Genomic DNA, 18,270 nt, shown 5'->3' with positions numbered 1-18,270 from the left:
GGATCCCTTTTTGAAAAGTAGACAGTCCAAGGTATTTAGTAAGAGGCATTGTGAGCTTTTTGAAGTTGTAATTTTTTCCCACAATTCTTCGGAAAAAGAAGAATGTTTTTCTTTTGTTTTTACAAAATTGTCATAATAACAAGTTATTTCTCATACACAGCATATGCATACTTCCAATTACACCTAAAATAACATTCTGAAACTCTTCCCGAGTATGGCAATACCACATGTGTGGGACTTTTACACAGGCTGGCCACACAGAGAGGTCCAACAGGGGAGCACCGTCAGGTGTTCTAGGAGCATAAATGACACCTCTAATTTCCTAACCACCTATTACATTTGTGAAGGCCCTGGAGCACCAGAACAGTAGAATTACCCACAAAATGACCCCATTTTGGAAAGCAGACACCCCAACATATATTTTATGAGGCACAATGAGTCTTTTGAACAGTTAATTTTTTTCCACAAGTCTTCGGAAAACGTGGAAAGAAAATGAAAACATATTTTTTTTTACACAAAGTGGTCAGTTTATAAGGGTCCTTTCACACGGGGCGGATCAGTTCTGATCCGCCCCGTGGATATCCGTTTGCTCAGCGGGGATCACTCCGCCGATCCCCGCTGAGCAGGGAGATGACAGCTCCGTCTCTGCACACTGCGCAGGGACGGACCTGTCACAGCGCCGCTCTCCCCTATGGGAGATCGGATGACGACGGACCGCAGTGCCCGTCGTCACCCGATCCGATCCGCAAACGGATGGAAAAATAGCTTTTTCCTCCGTTACACTTTTTCGGATCGGAGCGGGTCGGATGTCAGCGGACATGTCACCGCTGACATCCGACGCTCCATAGACCTCTATGGAGCACCCGTTCAGGCCCGCCTGAAAAACTGACAGGCGGGCCTGAACGGAATGTAGTGTGAAAGGGGCCTTAGATATTTCTAACTCAAAGCATGTACATAACAAAAATTACACCCCAAAATACATTCTGCTACTCATCCTGAGTATGGTGATACCACATGTGTGTGAGTTTTACACAGTGTGTCCACATACAGAGGCCCAACATGCAGGGAGAGCCGTCAGGTGTTCTAGGAGCATAAATGACACCTCTAATTTCCTAACGAACTATTACATTTGTGAAGGCCCTGGAGCAAAAGGACAATGGAATTACCCACGAAATGACCCCATTTTGGAAAACAAACACCCCAAAGTATATTCTATGAAGCATTATGAGTCTTTTGAATGGTTCATTTTTTTACACAAGTCTTCAGAATACGTGGAAAGAAAATTTAAATCTTTTTTTTTACACAAAGTTGTCCATTTATAAGATATTTCTAACACATAGCATGTATATAGCAAAAATTACACCCCAAAACACACTCTGCTACTCCTCCTGAGTAAGGCGATACCACATGTGTGAGACTTTTACACAGCTTGGCCATATACAGAGGTCCAACATGGAAGTGGTACCTTCAGGCGTTCTAGGAGCATAAATGACACATCTCATTACGTTCCTACCTATCACAATTTTGAAGGTCCTGGAGCACCAGGACAATGGAATTACCCACAAAATGACCCCATTTTGGAAAGCAAACACCCCAATGTGTATTCTATGAGGCATGAGCTGCAAATAGGTACTCGGGTACTCTGACGGGCTGGTGACAGGTACTCTGTTACTCTGACGGGCTGGTGACAGGTACTCCGTTACTCCGACGGGCTGGTGACAGGTACTCCATTACTCCGACGGGCTGGTGACAGGTACTCGGGTACTCCGATGGGCTGGTGACAGGTACTCGGGTACTCAGATGAACTGTGACAGGTACTCAGATAGACTGTGACAGTTACTCAGGTACTCAGATGAACTGTGACAGGTACTCAGATGGGCTGTGACAGGTACTCAGGAACTCGGGTACTCAGATGGGCTGTGACAGGTACTGTAGGTGCCGCTGATATTGTGTTTCCAGCGCGATAGTATCGCGCTGGTTCCCGGCGACAGACTTCTCTAACCAGCGCGATGCCGTTGTGCTGGCTGCAATAGGAAAATATCATTTTCCTATAGTAGCCAGAGCGAGGCGATAATGTCGCCTCACTCATGAAACCTGCATGCCTTCTCGGGGGCATACCAGGCCTTTAGGTCTGGTAGGGATTTTAAGGGGAATCCCCTTCGCCGAAAAAAGACTTATCTTATCGGAATCCGGGAGCCCCCTTTAATAAGGGGGCCCCCGGAATCCGGCCCCCCACCCTATGTGAATGAGTATGGGGTACAATGTACACCTACCCATTCACATGTGAAAAAAATGTACAAAAAAACACAACACACAAGGGTTAAAATAGTTTATTGCACAGCTCCGGGGGTCTTCCGTATTTGGGGGTCTTCTCGCCGGACTCCTCCGCTATCTTCTGCTAGCTCTTTTGCTAGCGGAGGAGCCCGGCTTTCTTCTTCGTCGCCGCCCTCTTCTTCCGACTTCGGGGGTCTTGTCCCCCTCTTTGGTTCTTCTTGCCGGGCCACCGCTTCTTCTTCCAGCTCTTTTACAAGCGGTGGCCCGGTCTTCTGTCGCCGTCGCCGCCGTCGCCAGGGCCGCCGCCTTCCGTTCTTCTTCTTCTTCTTCTGGAGATGTTGACTCGACACTCTCTCTGGCCGCAATGCCAGGGACGTGGTGCGCGGCGACTTATATAGGGACAAGGGGCGGGGTCACCGGTTGATGTCACATGGTGACCCCGCCCCCTTACGATGTCACAGTCCCGGAGGATTTTTTTCACAGGTGAATGGGTAGGGGTACATTGTACCCCATACTCATTCACATAAGGTGGGGGGCCGGGATCCGGGGGGCCCCCTTATTAAAGGAGGCTCCCAGACTCCGATAAGCCCCCCGCCCGCAGACCCCGACAACCAATGGCCAGGGTTGTCAGGAAGAGGCCCTTGTCCTCATCAACATGGGGACAAGGTGCTTTGGGGTGCGGCCCCCCCCTTCCCCAAGGCACTCCCCATGATGAGGGCACGCAGCCTGGTATGGCTCAGGAGGGGGGGGCGCTCGCTTGTCCCCACCCCCTTTCCTGACCGGCATACTCAGATAGGGGTTCCCCTTAAAAACCCTACCGGACCTAAGGGCCTGGTATGCCTCCCAAGGGGGAACCCATGCCGTTTTTTTTTTACATTTGGCGTGGAGTTCTCCCTTAGGATTCATACCAAACACAGTGCCTGGTATTGGCGGGAATCCAATTCGGATCCCTGCACCAGTGTGAACCCGGCCAGCGATGCTTGTCGCTTATCGGGAAAGGAAAAGAAACATTTTTTCTTTCCCGATGCAAGCCAGCTCGGCGCTGGCTCCCGCGACGGGGCTCGTAGGGTGTCAATCTCGCCAATAGAAGCGGCAAGATTGACACAATATCGCGGTCACCTAATGTACTCAGGTAGTCGGGTACTCAGATGGACTGTGACAGGTACTCAGGTACTCGGGTACTCAGATGGGTTGTGACAGGTACTCGGGTACTCAGATGGGCTGTGACAGGTACTCAGGTACTCAGATGGGCTGTGACAGGTACTCGGGTACTCAGATGTGCCGATGCGAGCCAGCTCGGCGCTGGCTCCCACGACGGGGCTCGTAGGGTGTCAATCTTGCCGATAGAAGCGGCGATATTGACACAATATCGCGGTCACCTACTGTACTCAGGTAGTCGGGTACTCAGATGGACTGTGACAGGTACTCAGGTACTCAGATGGGTTGTGACAGGTACTCGGGTACTCAGATGGGCTGTGACAGGTACTCAGGTACTCAGATGGGCTGTGACAGGTACTCGGGTACTCAGATGCAACGATTCGAGCCAGCTCGGCGCTGGCTCCCGCGACGGGGCTCGTAGGGTGTCAATCTCGCCAATAGAAGTGGCGAGATTGACACAATATCACGGTCACCTACTGTACTCAGGTACTCGGGTACTCAGATGGGCTGGGACAGGTACTCAGGTACTCAGATGGGCTTGGACAGGTACTCGGGTACTCAGATGGGATGAGACAGGTACTCGGGTACTCAGATGGGCTGGGACAGGTACTCGGGTACTCAGATGGGCTGGGACAGGTACTCAGATGGACTGTGACGGGTACTCAGATGGGTTGTGACAGGTACTCAGGTACTCAGATGGGCTGTGACAGGTACTCAGGTACTCAGGTACACAGATGGGCTGACAGGTGCTCAGGTACTCGGGTACTCAGATGGGCTGTGACAGGTACTCGGGTACTTGGATACTCAGATGGGCTGGGACAGGTACTCTGGTACTCAGATGGACTGTGACAGGTACTCAGGTACTCGGGTACTCAGATGGGTTGTGACAGGTACTCGGGTACTCAGATGGGCTGTGACAGGTACTCAGGCACTCAGATGGGCTGTGACAGGTACTCGAGTACTCAGATGCACCGATTCGAGCCAGCTCGGCGCTGGCTCCCGCGACGGGGCTCGTAGGGTGTCAAACTCGCCGATAGAAGCGGCGAGATTGACACAATATCACGGTCACCTACTGTACTCAGGTACTCGGGTACTCAGATGGGCTGGGACAGGTACTCAGGTACTCAGATGGGCTGGGACAGGTACTCGGGTACTCAGATGGACTGTGACAGGTACTCAGGTACTCAGATGGGCTGTGACGGGTACTCAGATGGGTTGTGACAGGTACTCGGGTACTCAGATGGGCTGAGACATTTACTCAGGTACTCGGGTACTCAGATGGGCTGTGACAGGTACTCGGGTACTCAGATGGGATGGGACAGGTACTCGGGTACTCAGATGGGCTGGGACAGGTACTCGGGTACTCAGATGGGCTGGGACAGGTACTCAGATGGACTGTGACGGGTACTCAGATGGGTTGTGACAGGTACTCAGGTACTCAGATGGGCTGTGACAGGTACTCAGGTAGTCAGATGGGCTGTGACAGGTACTCAGGTACTCGGGTACACAGATGGGCTGACAGGTGCTCAGGTACTCGGGTACTCAGATGGGCTGACAGGTGCTCAGGTACTTGGATACTCAGATGGGCTGAGACAGGTACTCTGGTACTCAGATGGACTGTGACAGGTACTCAGGTACTCGGGTACTCAGATGGGTTGTGACAGGTACTCGGGTACTCAGATGGGCTGTGACAGGTACTCAGGTACTCAGGTACTCAGATGGGCTGTGACAGGTACTTGGGTACTCAGATGCGCCGATGCGAGCCAGCTCGGCACTGGCTCCCGCGACGGGGCTCGTAGGGTGTCAATCTCGCCGATAGAAGCAGCGAGATTGACACAATATCGCGGTCACCTACTGTACTCGGGTACTCGCATACTCAGATGTGCTGGGACAGGTACTCAGGTACTCAGATGGGCTGGGACAGTTACTCGGGTACTCAGATGGACTGTAACAGGTACTCAGGTACTCAGATGGGCTGGGACGGGTACTCAGATGGGTTGTGACAGGTACTCGGGTACTCAGATGGGCTGTGACAGGTACTCAGGTACTCAGATGGGCTGTGGCAGGTACTCGGGTACTCAGATGGGATGGGACAGTTAGTCGGGTATTCAGATGGGCTGGGACAGGTACTCGGGTACTCAGATGGGCTGGGACAGGTACTCAGATGGACTGTGACGGGTACTCAGATGGGTTGTGACAGGTACTCAGGTAGTCAGATGGGCTGTGACAGGTACTCAGGTACTCGGGTACACAGATGGGCTGACAGGTGCTCAGGTACTGGGGTACCCAGATGGGCTGACAGGTGCTCAGGTACTCGGATACTCAGATGGACTGTGACAGGTACTCAGATGGACTGTGACAGGTACTCAGGTACTCAGATGGGCTGTGACAGGTACTCAGGTACTCTGGTACTCAGATGGGCTGGGACAGGTACTCAGGTACTCGGGTACTCAGATGGGCTGACAGGTACTCGGGTATTCAGATGGGCTGACAGGTACTCGGGTACTCAGATGGGCTGTGATGGGTAATCACAGGTACTTTGATGGGTGGTGACAGGTCCTCTTTATTGGGGGGGTAAGCAGTGTGTGATTGGTGTACACTAGGCAGTAACAAGATGTTACCGCAATCTCCTCCTCACAAACGATCGGTGTGTGAGGAGGAGAACCCGGTAACATCTCGCTACCGCGGTTTGTTTACATTCTGTGACCGGCTGTGATTGGACACAGCCGGTCACGTGGTAAAGAGTCAATTTCATTGGCTCTTTACTGCGATCGGGGTTGGGCTGTGTCAGGGTGACAAGCCGTATCCCAGATCGGCACTCTGCATGCGCCCTAGGCGCGTGCCTGAGCGCTGTAACGGCACAGTACGTGTGACCGGCTGTGAATGGACACGGCCGGTCACATGTATCGGGGGGTGGATGGGGATGAAAATCCCACAGATCGGGGATGGGCTGTGTCCGAGGGACACACCTCACCCACGCTCGCCATGCTGCGGGCCCCCGGGGGCCCGCAGGAGCGGCGAAATACAGAGGCCATCATATGACGTCCACCCAGGATGGGAGATGGCCATCATATGACTATGGCCGGGTATTGAAGTGGTTAAATGCCAAAAACTAATAGCGCATGCTCTTCAGGAGCCGGCGCTACATGTATATAACAGCTTAGAGCCCTTTCACATTGTGATTTGACAAATATAAGTCTTGGATGGAAGATAATGGAATCTGATACCACCCTTCATGCAAAAATCCGGGTCACAATCCTGCGCAATGTCCTTTTGTCTCTTTAGGTCAGTTGACCATGTCAGTTGCACATATGCTTATTAGACATTTGCAGACTGAAATATTTCATTTTGAAATTTCGTTTTCCTCTGGTAAATACATTTATTTAGTTACTCCCAAAATTTTCGTAAAAAAAAAATTGCATTCGTCCAAAAATCCAAATGAATTAAGGTCAAATCAGTCATTGCAGGCTTATGGTGTCTGTCAAATGTTTAACCACTACAGATCCGCGCTATTGCCAAATGACGGCATTAGCGCGGACCTACATTTCCGGGACTACGTCTATTGACGTCGTCCCGGTTACGAGCGGCCTGCGCGCCCCCTGAGGGGCGCGCGCGGCACGCTCTGTGATCGGCGAGTCCGTGAGACTCGCCTGATCACCGATCCGTGTAAGGGGTCGATCCCGACCCCTTATGACGTGATCAGCTGTCAGCCAATGACAGCTGATCATGTGATAGAACGGAGTCGGTAATCGGCTATTATTCCTCCTCGCGCTGACAGCGCGAGGAGAGAAAAAAAAAAGCCGATCACCGGCGGCCGTGATCGGGACATCAGTCCCGATCACGGCCATCAATACAAGGGACCACCTGCCACCTGCCTGTGCCCACCTGCCTCCCGCAGTGCCATCCTGAAGTAAAATAAAAGCAAAAGTAAGTGCCCCCCGTCAGTGCCCCCCGTCAGTGCCCATAGTGCCCACAGTGCCACCCACAGTGCCACCCACAGTGCCACCCCACAGTGCCACCCACAGTGCCACCCACAGTGCCACCCAATCTGCCTCAAAGGTGCTGCACCCCAGTGCCGCCCATCAGTGCCCAGCAGTGCCGCCCATCTGTGCCCAGCAGTGCCGCCCATCAGTGCCCAGCAGTGCCACCTATCAGAGCCACCTATCAGTGCCACCTATCAGTGCCCATCAGTCCCATCTATCTGTGGTACCTATCAGTGCCCATCCGTGCCACCCATCCGTGCCACTTATCCGTGCCACCCATCCGTGCCATCTTATCTGTGCCCATCTTTGCCCATCAGTGCCGCCTTATCTGTGCCCATCGGTGCCGCCTTATCTGTGCCTATTAGTGCCGCCTTAACTATGCCTATCAGTGCCCACCGGTGCAGCCTATCAGTGCCCACCAATGCAGCCCATCAGTTTAAGCAGGGAATGCGCGCGATCGTGCGCGCGCATCCCTGTTTCTTCGGTGGCGGCGTGTCACGGAGACACCGCTCGCCACCGAAGGGGGTGAACAGCCATTCGTTATGGCTGTTTACCACGTGATCGGCCGTGATGAAGTCACGGCCGATCACAGATGGTAACACCCCGAACGTGCACGGCGCATGCACGCGATCGCGAGCGCGCTGCGTGTGCACGTCGGTGGCGGCGTGTTCCCCGGGAACACTGCTCGTCACCGACGCTGGTAAACAGCCATTGGCCGGCTGTTTACCCACGTGATCGGCTGTGAAAGTATCACAGCCGATCACTCAAATGTAAACAAACCGCGGTAACGGGATGTTACCGGGTTCTCCTCCTCACACACCGATCGTGTGTGAGGAGGAGATTGCGGTAACATCTCGTTACCGCCTACAGTGTACACCAAACATACTGATTCCCCCCCCCCCAATAAAGAGGACCTGTCACCACCCCCTCATAGTACCTGTCAATCACAGTCCATCAGAGTACCTGTCACAGCCCATCAGAGTATTTGAGTACCTGTCACAGCCCATCAGAGTACCCGAGTACCTGTCACAGCCCATCAGAGTACCCGAGTACCTGTCACGGCCCATCAGAGTACCCGAGTACCTGTCACGGCCCATCAGAGTACCCGAGTACCTGTCACGGCCCATCAGAGTACCCGAGTACCTGTCACGGCCCATCAGAGTACCCGAGTACCTGTCACGGCACATCAGAGTACCCGAGTACCTGTCACGGCACATCAGAGTACCCGAGTACCTGTCACGGCACATCAGAGTACCCGAGTACCTGTCACGGCACATCAGGGTACACGAGTACCTGTCAGGGCACATCAGGGTACCCGAGTACCTGTCCCGGCCCATCAGGGTACCCGAGTACCTGTCCCGGCCCATCAGAGTACCCGAGTACCTGTCCCGGCCCATCAGAGTACCCGAGTACCTGGCCCGGCCCATCAGAGTACCCGAGTACCTGTCCCGGCCCATCAGAGTACCCGAGTACCTGTCCCGGCCCATCAGAGTACCCGAGTACCTGTCCCGGCCCATCAGAGTACCCGAGTACCCGTCCCGGCCCATCAGAGTACCCGAGTACCCATCACTGCACATCAGAGTACCCGAGTACCCGTCACGGCACATCAGGGTACCCGAGTACCCGTCACGGCACATCAGGGTACCCGAGTACCTGTCACGGCCCATCAGGGTACCCGAGTACCTGTCACAGTCCATTAGAGTACCCGAGTACCTGTCACAGTCCATTAGAGTACCCGAGTACCTGTCACAGTCCATTAGAGTACCGAGTACCTGTCACAGTCCATTAGAGTACCGAGTACCTGTCACAGTCCATTAGAGTCCCGAGTACCTGTCACAGCCCATCTGAGTACCCGAGTACCTGTTCCAGTCCATCTGAGTACCCGAGTACCTGTCACAGTCCATCTGAGTACCCGAGTACCTGTCACAGTCCATCTGAGTACCCAAGTACCTGTCACAGTCCATCTGAGTACCCGAGTACCTGTCACAGTTCATCTGAGTACCCGAGTACCTGTCAGAGTCCATATGAGTACCTGTCACCGCCCTTCAGAGTACCCAAATACCAGTCACCAAACCATCAGAGTACTTGTCACCAGGCCATCAGAGTACCTGAGTACTTGTCACCAGGCCATCAGAGTACCCGAGTACCTGTCACCAGGCCATCAGAGTACCCGAGTACCTGTCACCAGGCCATCAGAGTACCCGAGTACCTGTCACCAGACCATCAGAGTACTCGAGTACCTGTCACCAGGCCATCAGAGTACCCGAGTACCTGTCACCAGGCCATCAGAGTACCCGAGTACCTGTCACCAGGCCATCAGAGTACCCGAGTACCTGTCACCAGGCCATCAGAGTACCCGAGTACCTGTCACCAGGCCATCAGAGTACCCGAGTACCTGTCACCAGGCCATCAGAGTACCCGAGTACCTGTCACCAGGCCATCAGAGTACCCGAGTACCTGTCACCAGGCCATCAGAGTACCCAAGTACCTATCTCCAGCCCATCAGAGTACCCGAGTACCTATTTGCAGCCCATGTCTCATAGAATATACGTTGGGGTGTTTGCTTTCCAAAATGGGGTCATTTTGTGGGTAATTGCACTGTCCTGGTGGTCCAGGACCTTCAAAAGTGTGATGGGTAGGAATGAAATAAGATGTGTCATTTATGCTCCTAGAACGCCTGAACGTACTACTTCAATGTTCGGCCTCTCTATGTGGCCAGGCTGTGTAAAAGTCACACACATGTGGTATTGCCATACTCGGGAGGAGTAGCAGAATCTATTTTGGGGTGTCATTTTTGCTATATACATGCTATGTGTTAGAAATATCTTATAAATTGACAATTTTGTGTAAAAAAAAAATGCGTTTTAATTTTTTTCCACATATTCCAAAAACTTCTGGAAAATAAATAACCATTCAAAAGACTCATTATGCCTCACAGATTATACGATGGGGTGTTTGCTTTCCAAAATAGGGTCATTTTATGGGAAATTCCATTGTCCTGGTACTCCAGGGACTTCAAAAGTATAATAGGTGGTTGAGAAACGAGATGCGTCATTTTTGCTCATAGAACGTCTGAAGGTACTACATCAATGTTGGTGCTCTGTATGTGGCCAGGCTGTGTAAAAGTCTCACACATGTGGTATCGCCGTACTCAGGCTACCTGTTGTTCCAGCCTGACCTCCTGTGCCTGCTGCTGTCCACTGTCTGCCACCTGTTGTTCCAGCCTGACTGCCTGTGCCTGCCGCTGTCTGCTGCTCTGCCGTCTGCTGTTCCAGCCTGGCCGTCAGTACCCGCTTCCATCTGCTGTCTGACCAGTCTGCCGAGTGTCTACATTCCAGCTCTCCTGTGGATCCTCCACTCCTCAAGGTCCAGACCAGTCCTTCACCAGTTCGGCACTTGTGCCCTCTGAACTCTTGAGTCCCTGTTCCCACTTCCAGGGATTCTCGAGCCAGAGGCTTACGAGAGGCCACTCCCTGCATTCTGGGCTCCTATACCAGGTATGTGACAGTACTGGACAGCCATGTTCGAGCCCATGCAGGGAGCCTCTCCAATGGATGAGCTCTGCCGCCCTCTTGCTGGACTTACCCAAGGGGTGAAGAACCTACAGGAAGGCTACAGCCAGTTGGAGGAACGTGTCCAGGCCCTGTCTGCATCCTCACCAGCTGTTCCCGGGACTTCTGCTGCACCTTCGGTGGTGATGTTGCCGCCAGAACCCAGGGTACCCACACCTGAAAGATTCTCAGGCAACCGGGGGAGATTCAGGGCATTCCGCAATTCCTGCAAACTTTTCTTTGCTTTACAACCAAGGACCTTTTCCCTCGAATCCACCAAAGTGGGATTTGTCATTTCCCTGCTGAGAGGCGAACCCCAGACCTGGGCTCATCGTCTTCTGGAAAAGAAAGATCCTTCTCTTGATACCCTGAACGCCTTCTTTCAGGCCATGTCCCAGCTGTATGAGGATCCACAACTAACTGCTACCGCAGAGGCAGCTTTGCATACGCTGCAGCAAGGCCGCAGACCCGTGGAAGACTACGTGTCAGAGTTTAGATGTTGGAGTGCTGACACAAACTGGAATAATGCGGCTTTTCGTTATCAATTCCGTATGGGTCTTTCGGAATCCTTGAAAGATGAACTGGCCCGAGTGGGCACTCCTGAGACTTTGGAAGCCCTCGTGGATCTGTCAATCCAAATAGACAGACGCTTGAGAGAGAGTCGTTTGGAACGTTCCACAGCAACCTCTCGTCCTGTGTGGATGTTACCTCGGGTACCTAATTCCCCCCATCCGGCCTCCTCTAGCTCCGCCACGGCAACCCAGGACCCTCCTGAACCCATGCAGCTGGGTTTACTACGACCTTCTCTGACGCTTGAAGAATGCCAGCGCCGCCAGGAAGGGAATCTTTGTTTGTATTGTGGAGAACCGGGACACTTCATGCGCACTTGACCTGCAAAACTCCGTAAGTGCATTTCCATGTCTCCTGCTCTTACTCCTGACCTGCCGAACAGTATCACCCATCTGACTGTACCCATTCTTTTGCAGCTCCCAGGAGGGAATATCCGAACCAGCGCAATCATTGATTCGGGGGCTTGCAGTGGCTTCATAGACTTGTCCTTTGCCTTGAAATATAACATTCCCCTTCGGTCTAGGGCAAAGGGGCTTTCTGCGCATCTGGCCGATGGTTCAACCCTCAAATCTGGTCCAGTAACACAAGAGACTTTACCTTTGTTTACCACAATTGCCGGGACTCACCAGGAGTTACTGTGTTTGGACGTCATCAAGTCCCCTTTATTTCCCATCATATTAGGCATGCCCTGGCTGAGAGCTCATAATCCCCAAATTGATTGGATCCCAGGGAAGATGGAATTTCTCTCACCCTACTGTCTCCAACATTGTTTATCGGGAATCAATGAAGCCCCTTCCTCCCTGCTCTGCCTGGAAGTAGACGCTGAAACTCGTCAAGCCGTGCCCCAAGCTTACCACAGCTTCCTGGACGTTTTTAGTAAAAAGGGCGCTGAGACTCTACCTCCTCACAGGCCTTACGATTGCCCGATAGAACTGCATCCTGGGGCAGAGATTCCTTTTGGGATAATTTTTCCATTATCGGAAATGGAATTAGGAGCCTTGAAGACTTACCTGGATGACAACTTGAGGAAGGGATTTATCCGTCCCTCTACTTCCCCGGCGGGCGCGGGAATCTTCTTTGTAGAAAAGAAGGACCAGTCCTTACGTCCCTGTGTTGATTATCGGGCACTCAACAAAGTCACCATCAAAAACCGTTATCCCCTGCCGCTTGTGCCTGAACTGTTTCAAAGACTGGGGTCAGCAGCAGTATTTTCCAAGTTGGATCTTCGGGGTGCCTATAATCTTGTTCGCATTCGGAGTGGAGACGAGTGGAAGACTGCCTTCCGCACTCGCTTCGGGCATTTTGAATATTTGGTCATGCCTTTTGGTCTGTGCAATGCCCCTGCCACATTTCAACATTTTGTGAATGACATCTTTAAAGACTATCTTGACCTATTTGTCATTATCTATTTAGATGACATCCTGATCTTCTCCTCCTCCCTGGCCGAACATCGGGAACACGTCAGGAACATTCTATCACGACTCTGCCTTCATGGATTATACGCCAAGCCGGAAAAATGCATCTTTGAGCAATGAAGCATTCAGTTCCTTGGCCTGATCATTTCGGTAGAAGGTATTGAAATGGACCCCCAGAAGGTTTCTGCCATCCGAGATTGGCCTGCTCCTACGGACAGAAGAGGGGTCCAACGGTTTGTGGGCTTCGCAAACTTCTATAGAAAGTTCATTAGGGGATTCTCCACCATCATTTACCCCATCACAGGACTAACCAAACAGGGCCTGAAGTTCCAGTGGACTCCCGAAGCTCAAGCGGCCTTTTCTACTTTGAAGGACTTGTTCATTTCGGCTTCTATCTTAAAGCAACCCGATCCAACTTTGCCATACATTTTGGAGGTCCATGCCTCCGAGATAGTGGTTGGGGCTGTACTCTCTCACAGACAAGGACCAATATCTCTTCTGCATCCAGTCGCGTTCTTTTCTCGCAAACTATCTGAGGCAGAAAGTAATTATGACGTTGGAGATCGGGAACTATTGGCAATCAAGGAGGCTCTCGAAGAATGGCGCTATCTGCTGGAAGGAGCAGCTCACCCGATCCTTATTTACACTGACCATAAGAATCTGGAGTACCTGAAGTCTGCCAAGAGACTGAGACCACGTCAGGCCAGTTGGGCACTCTTTTTCTCCAGATTCTCTTTTCATATAACCTACCGCCCCGGGTCAAAGAATACCAAGCCTGACGCTTTGTCTCGTATGTACAGCGAACCTGAAGCCTCCTCGCATCCAGACACCATTCTGCCCTCAGGAAATTTCCTTTTGCTTCAAGGGGATTTGCTGTCCCAGATCAAGCAAGCGTCCGCTCGTACTGTTCTTCCACCTGATGTCACTCTTCTGGCCAAGGATGAGCTCTTCTGGTACAAGGACAAGATTTATGTTCCTCAGGAAGTGCGAGTTCCGGTTCTCAGCTCTTGTCATGACCACTTGCTGGCTGGCCATTTTGGTGTTCATAAGACCTCCGAGCTACTTTAACGAACATTCTGGTGGCCACAGTTGAAGAAGAACTGTAAGGAATATGTGGAAGCATGTGTTACCTGCATCCAGAACAAGGGCAGTAAGTCCAAGGCTTGGGGTCTGTTAAAACCATTACCCATCCCAGAGAGACCCTGGCGGATGATTTCCATGGACTTCATTGTCGAACTACCCCCTTCAGAGGATTGTTCCATGATCTTTGTGGTAGTGGATAGATTGTCCAAAATGGCCCACTTTTTACCAATGAAGGGCACTCCCTCCGCTGCGGAAATGGGCAGGATGTTCATTAAAGAAATTGTGAGACTCCATGGCATTCCTGCGAATATCACGTCGGATCGGGGAGTACAGTTCACTTCCAAATTCTGTATTGCAGATTTGTAGTGTGTTTCCTTAATGCATGCAAAAACCCTCAATTTCTAGGATCGCACAGGAGTGAATAGGGCCCAAGCAGGGCGCCGGAGCATTAATTGCAACTGGGGGGGGTTTGAAGCACCCGATTAGAGCCAGAGGCATCAAAATAGGGTGGGCTTGGGGCGCAAAGCATTGCGCTAAGAGGCCACCCAGGTGTGTTAAATAGCGAATGCATATTGAAATACTGATCCTCCTCCCGGCCTATCAGGAAGTGGGTCTGAAACCCATTTCCCAATTGGCTGAAAGGAGAAGCGTCCCAAGGAGGAGGGAGGAAGGGGAAGCCGCTGTAAACCTCCGTGACGTCCGCGGGAGCAGGGGAAGCTGCCGGTAAAGCCTGTCACCCAGGTGAATCGCTGCCTGCCATAGATGGGGTAAGTCCTCCGGACCCGACCACTGGGCCTAGGTGAAAACTTATGGCAGGCTGAAAAAGGTATTTTCTGTACTCGGAAAAAGTGTTCTTTGTCTAAAAAAAGAAAACTTATGCAACCACCACATCTAGGGACTAGTAAGATTCAATATTATATTTTGGTAATATTCTTTCAATTTGACTCACATTATGAAAATTTTTACTTTATCCTGCCTATTCATACCAGCTAGTCTTTACTGTTACTCTTGGTTAGGAAGGCAGGAGTAAAGAAGTCACAGTTCAAAATACATTAAGTATATCAATTTAGAGTTGAACAGTTATTGCAATTGTTCAGAAAGCTGCTTTAGGCTACGTAGGTTTTACTTCAACACTAGGCGTCCACATGTACTCCCACAACCACACACATACATTTTTTCTTTTTAGAATTTTTTTTATTCGACTTTCTTACACCTACCATCTTTTTCTCCTCTGCTGCGTTCTGTATGACTGAGGTTCCCCTCATCCTCTTGAGCACCACAACAGCCCCAAAATGTACCCTTTCCAGATGTGGCTTCTGTCTTTTTCTTTTTTTCTTAAAAAACAAAAGCAAACAAATCATGCATTGGTGCAAGGAAAAGTACAGTTCATACTATAAAATTGAAATTTTATTAGATTGTAAGCTCTCATGAGCAGGGCCTTCCTAACGCTCCTGTATTGAATCATATTGTAACTCTATTGTTTCTCTTTATATTTATAAAGTGCTCTGCAAACTGTTGGCATCATATAAGCTCTGTATAGTAATAGTAATAATAATAAATGTACATTTTCAATAATCTGTTGAAGTAGACCTTTTAGTAAGTGTGTAAAATGTAAAATATACATATATATTCCATTACTGGCCTCCTTCTGAAAATGATAGTTTCTAGGCAACATCTTACAGAGTTACAGACCTAGAGCAAACATGCATCAAATGAAATGTTGAATTCCTTATCTGTAATTATATCATGCAATTTATTATCAGAACTCAGAAAATGCTGAAGCTATTGGATTAGGGTGACTGACAATGAGGACAGTTAGTAATAGCAGCCTTTTTGCTGGGACCAGTGATAGTGTGTATAATGCCCATGACAACCAATCAGCTCTTTCATTTCATTCTTTCATCAGCTCTTTGTGATCAGCTCTTTCAATTAACACATATAGTTCAGAATCAAACAAACCAGGAATAGTCTTTGTATATTTCCTGGGAGATATTGTGGATAAATATTACTGTTCCATTTTAAGTAATCCAAGCCACCTTCTTAAAGAGGAGGGCCGGTTTTAAAAAAAAAAATTAAAAGTCAGCAGCTGCAAACCCTGTAGCTGCTGACTTTTAATAAGCAGACTTACCCGTCCAGGGCGCCCATGATGTCGGCCGCCCGAGGCTGACCCGTCCCTCGGTCTCGGGTCCCGGCGCCGCCATTTTGGCTAAGGGAAACAGGCAGTGGAGCCTTGTGGTTCACTGCCCGTTTCCTACTGCGCATGCGCGAGTTGCGCAGTGCTTTGTGAATGGGACGCGCTGTGTTCTGGGACACACAGTTCCCAGAACACAGCGTGACCCATTACCCAGAAGACGCCGCACAGGGGAGAGAAAAAAGAAGATCTCCGCGGAGGAGGAAGAGGCAGATTAGGATGATGTGCCTAGCATCAGGCATTTCTGGTAAGTTAAAAAAAAAGTTTTCATTTTTCTTTTTTATGATTTTTTTCTAATTTTTTATGTATTTTTTTTCAGGGTGGCCCTCCACTTTAATATCCATTATTTTCTTGGTCACCCTATGCCCCTAATAAACACAGGGTTACTTAGACTGAGCAAGGGTTTTCCAACCTCTCCAGGGAATTCTGGGTTCCACCAGCCCCCCACCCAAAGTGACTCCCATCAGAGGGACCATGAGAACTGAGGTGCTAAGTTACTATTGGACAAGGAAGCAGGAGGACCTGAGTTGCTGACTTATTGCTGGGGAGTGACTGAGCTGTTGAGTTACTGCAGGGAGAGAGGAACAGGAGGAGCTAAGCTGCTGGGTCACAAATTGGAAGAAGAGGTATAAAACTAAATCCATGAATAGCTTGGTCACAGGGTTTACTTTAACCCATAGGCACTGACGATACTCAAATGTGTGGCCTCTTGACGGGTGGGCCTTGGTGCTGAGAGGCCACATATTTGCGTACCGATTAGCAGACACAGCTGTGCTGAGAGGACACGCCCTGCATGCTCCTGGTACAGTTACCAAGGGGCTAATGGAAAGCTTTCCGATCATGTGTCCGATGTGACAGCCAATCACGGTGGTCACATGATCATAAACCCCGCCTTCCAGCATCTGAAGCCCCTTAAAGGGTAGGGAGGCCCTGGCACAAAGGGGTTAAAAGCAAAATATACATTTAGATCAATAATATGCAATGTAATCAGAATATTCATTGGTTAATTATATTTTGTCACCTCTCCACCTCATCCATTCCGAATACTCTCAAAGCATTCTCTGAATGGTACCCATGCTGAGTTGCTGACCTGCTATGTTCACAATGCAGCAGAGCAAACACTTGGCACAGGACTCTGAAGCTAGTGGAGGTCACTTGAGTAGTAGTGTCTACTACAGAGATTTCCAGCATCCAGGGCATTGGCCAGTTATGGTTTAAACTGTACCAAGCTGGATCAATGTAATTATATATAACATGTCAACGCCTGGAATTCTTTTTAAATTAGTAGGATATATGACAGACATAAAGCGGTATTGTGTTTCAGAAGAGCCAAAGTGTGAGAATGAGGAATAAAATACTTCGATATTTCACATTGTATTAAATGATGTGCATATGAACGTTGAATCCAGTCAGATATTTTCACTGAGAGACTGACAACAATGTACATTTACAGTGTTACTGGATGAACTAGATTTTCAATCAGACTAAGGCATCATGTACACTTGAAATACTTTGACTGCCGGCGGCGGGAAACTGCAAAATGCAGCAAAATCATGCCACATTTTTACCGCGATTTTGCATATTTTACGTCCGGCGGTCAAAACTTTCCTATCCTGAATGGGATTCTTCTGCATTCAGGAGAGGGAGATTAGGGAAGGTTGAACCTTCTAAAACTTCTAAATGATCCTAAAAACCTATGTGTACATGGTCACATAGGCTTTTTTTAGAGTTGAGTTTAGGAGCTTTGGCAAAAAAAAGCCAAAAGCTCCTAAACTCAAGTTTAGGAGCCTAACTATGTATCTACGGTATGTAGGACATTAATTATTATAACCTTATTTACTGTTTGTTATACACTATAAAATAAACATAACACAAGTGCTTACTGCACAAAAAGAAGCCGACTACACCTATGCAACCGATGGACAGGATACATCCAAGCAGAATACGGGAGTTCATTTTCATATTGTCATTGAGCTGACCTAAAAGAAAGAAATGTGAAGATTGTTTATTTTCCTATTCAGAAAAAAATATATGTTAAAAAAAAG

At 49.9% G+C, this 18,270-nt stretch overlaps 1 protein-coding gene across 6 annotated transcripts in view; it reads right to left on the bottom strand.

Moving 5' to 3' along the window:
• Nucleotides 1-18,270, bottom strand: part of LOC143923457 (interferon-induced very large GTPase 1-like) — a 110,349-nt gene that overhangs the window by 74,690 nt on the left and 17,389 nt on the right. For all 6 annotated transcript variants that reach the window (XM_077447143.1, XM_077447145.1, XM_077447146.1 and 3 more), the window contains exons 2-3: nucleotides 18,109-18,204; nucleotides 15,252-15,368 (exon numbers count right to left, since the gene is read on the bottom strand). In XM_077447143.1, the coding sequence (XP_077303269.1) occupies nucleotides 15,252-15,368; nucleotides 18,109-18,187 (196 nt within the window). In that variant the 5' untranslated portion in view covers nucleotides 18,188-18,204. The remainder of the gene's footprint in view (nucleotides 1-15,251; nucleotides 15,369-18,108; nucleotides 18,205-18,270) is intronic.

This window comes from Lithobates pipiens, unplaced genomic scaffold (assembly GCF_037356315.1).
Source record: "Lithobates pipiens isolate NorthernLeopardFrog02 unplaced genomic scaffold, aLitPip1_a1.2 Scaffold_22, whole genome shotgun sequence".
Classification (NCBI taxonomy): domain Eukaryota; kingdom Metazoa; phylum Chordata; class Amphibia; order Anura; family Ranidae; genus Lithobates; species Lithobates pipiens.
This window is presented reverse-complemented; position numbering and strand designations above follow the sequence as displayed.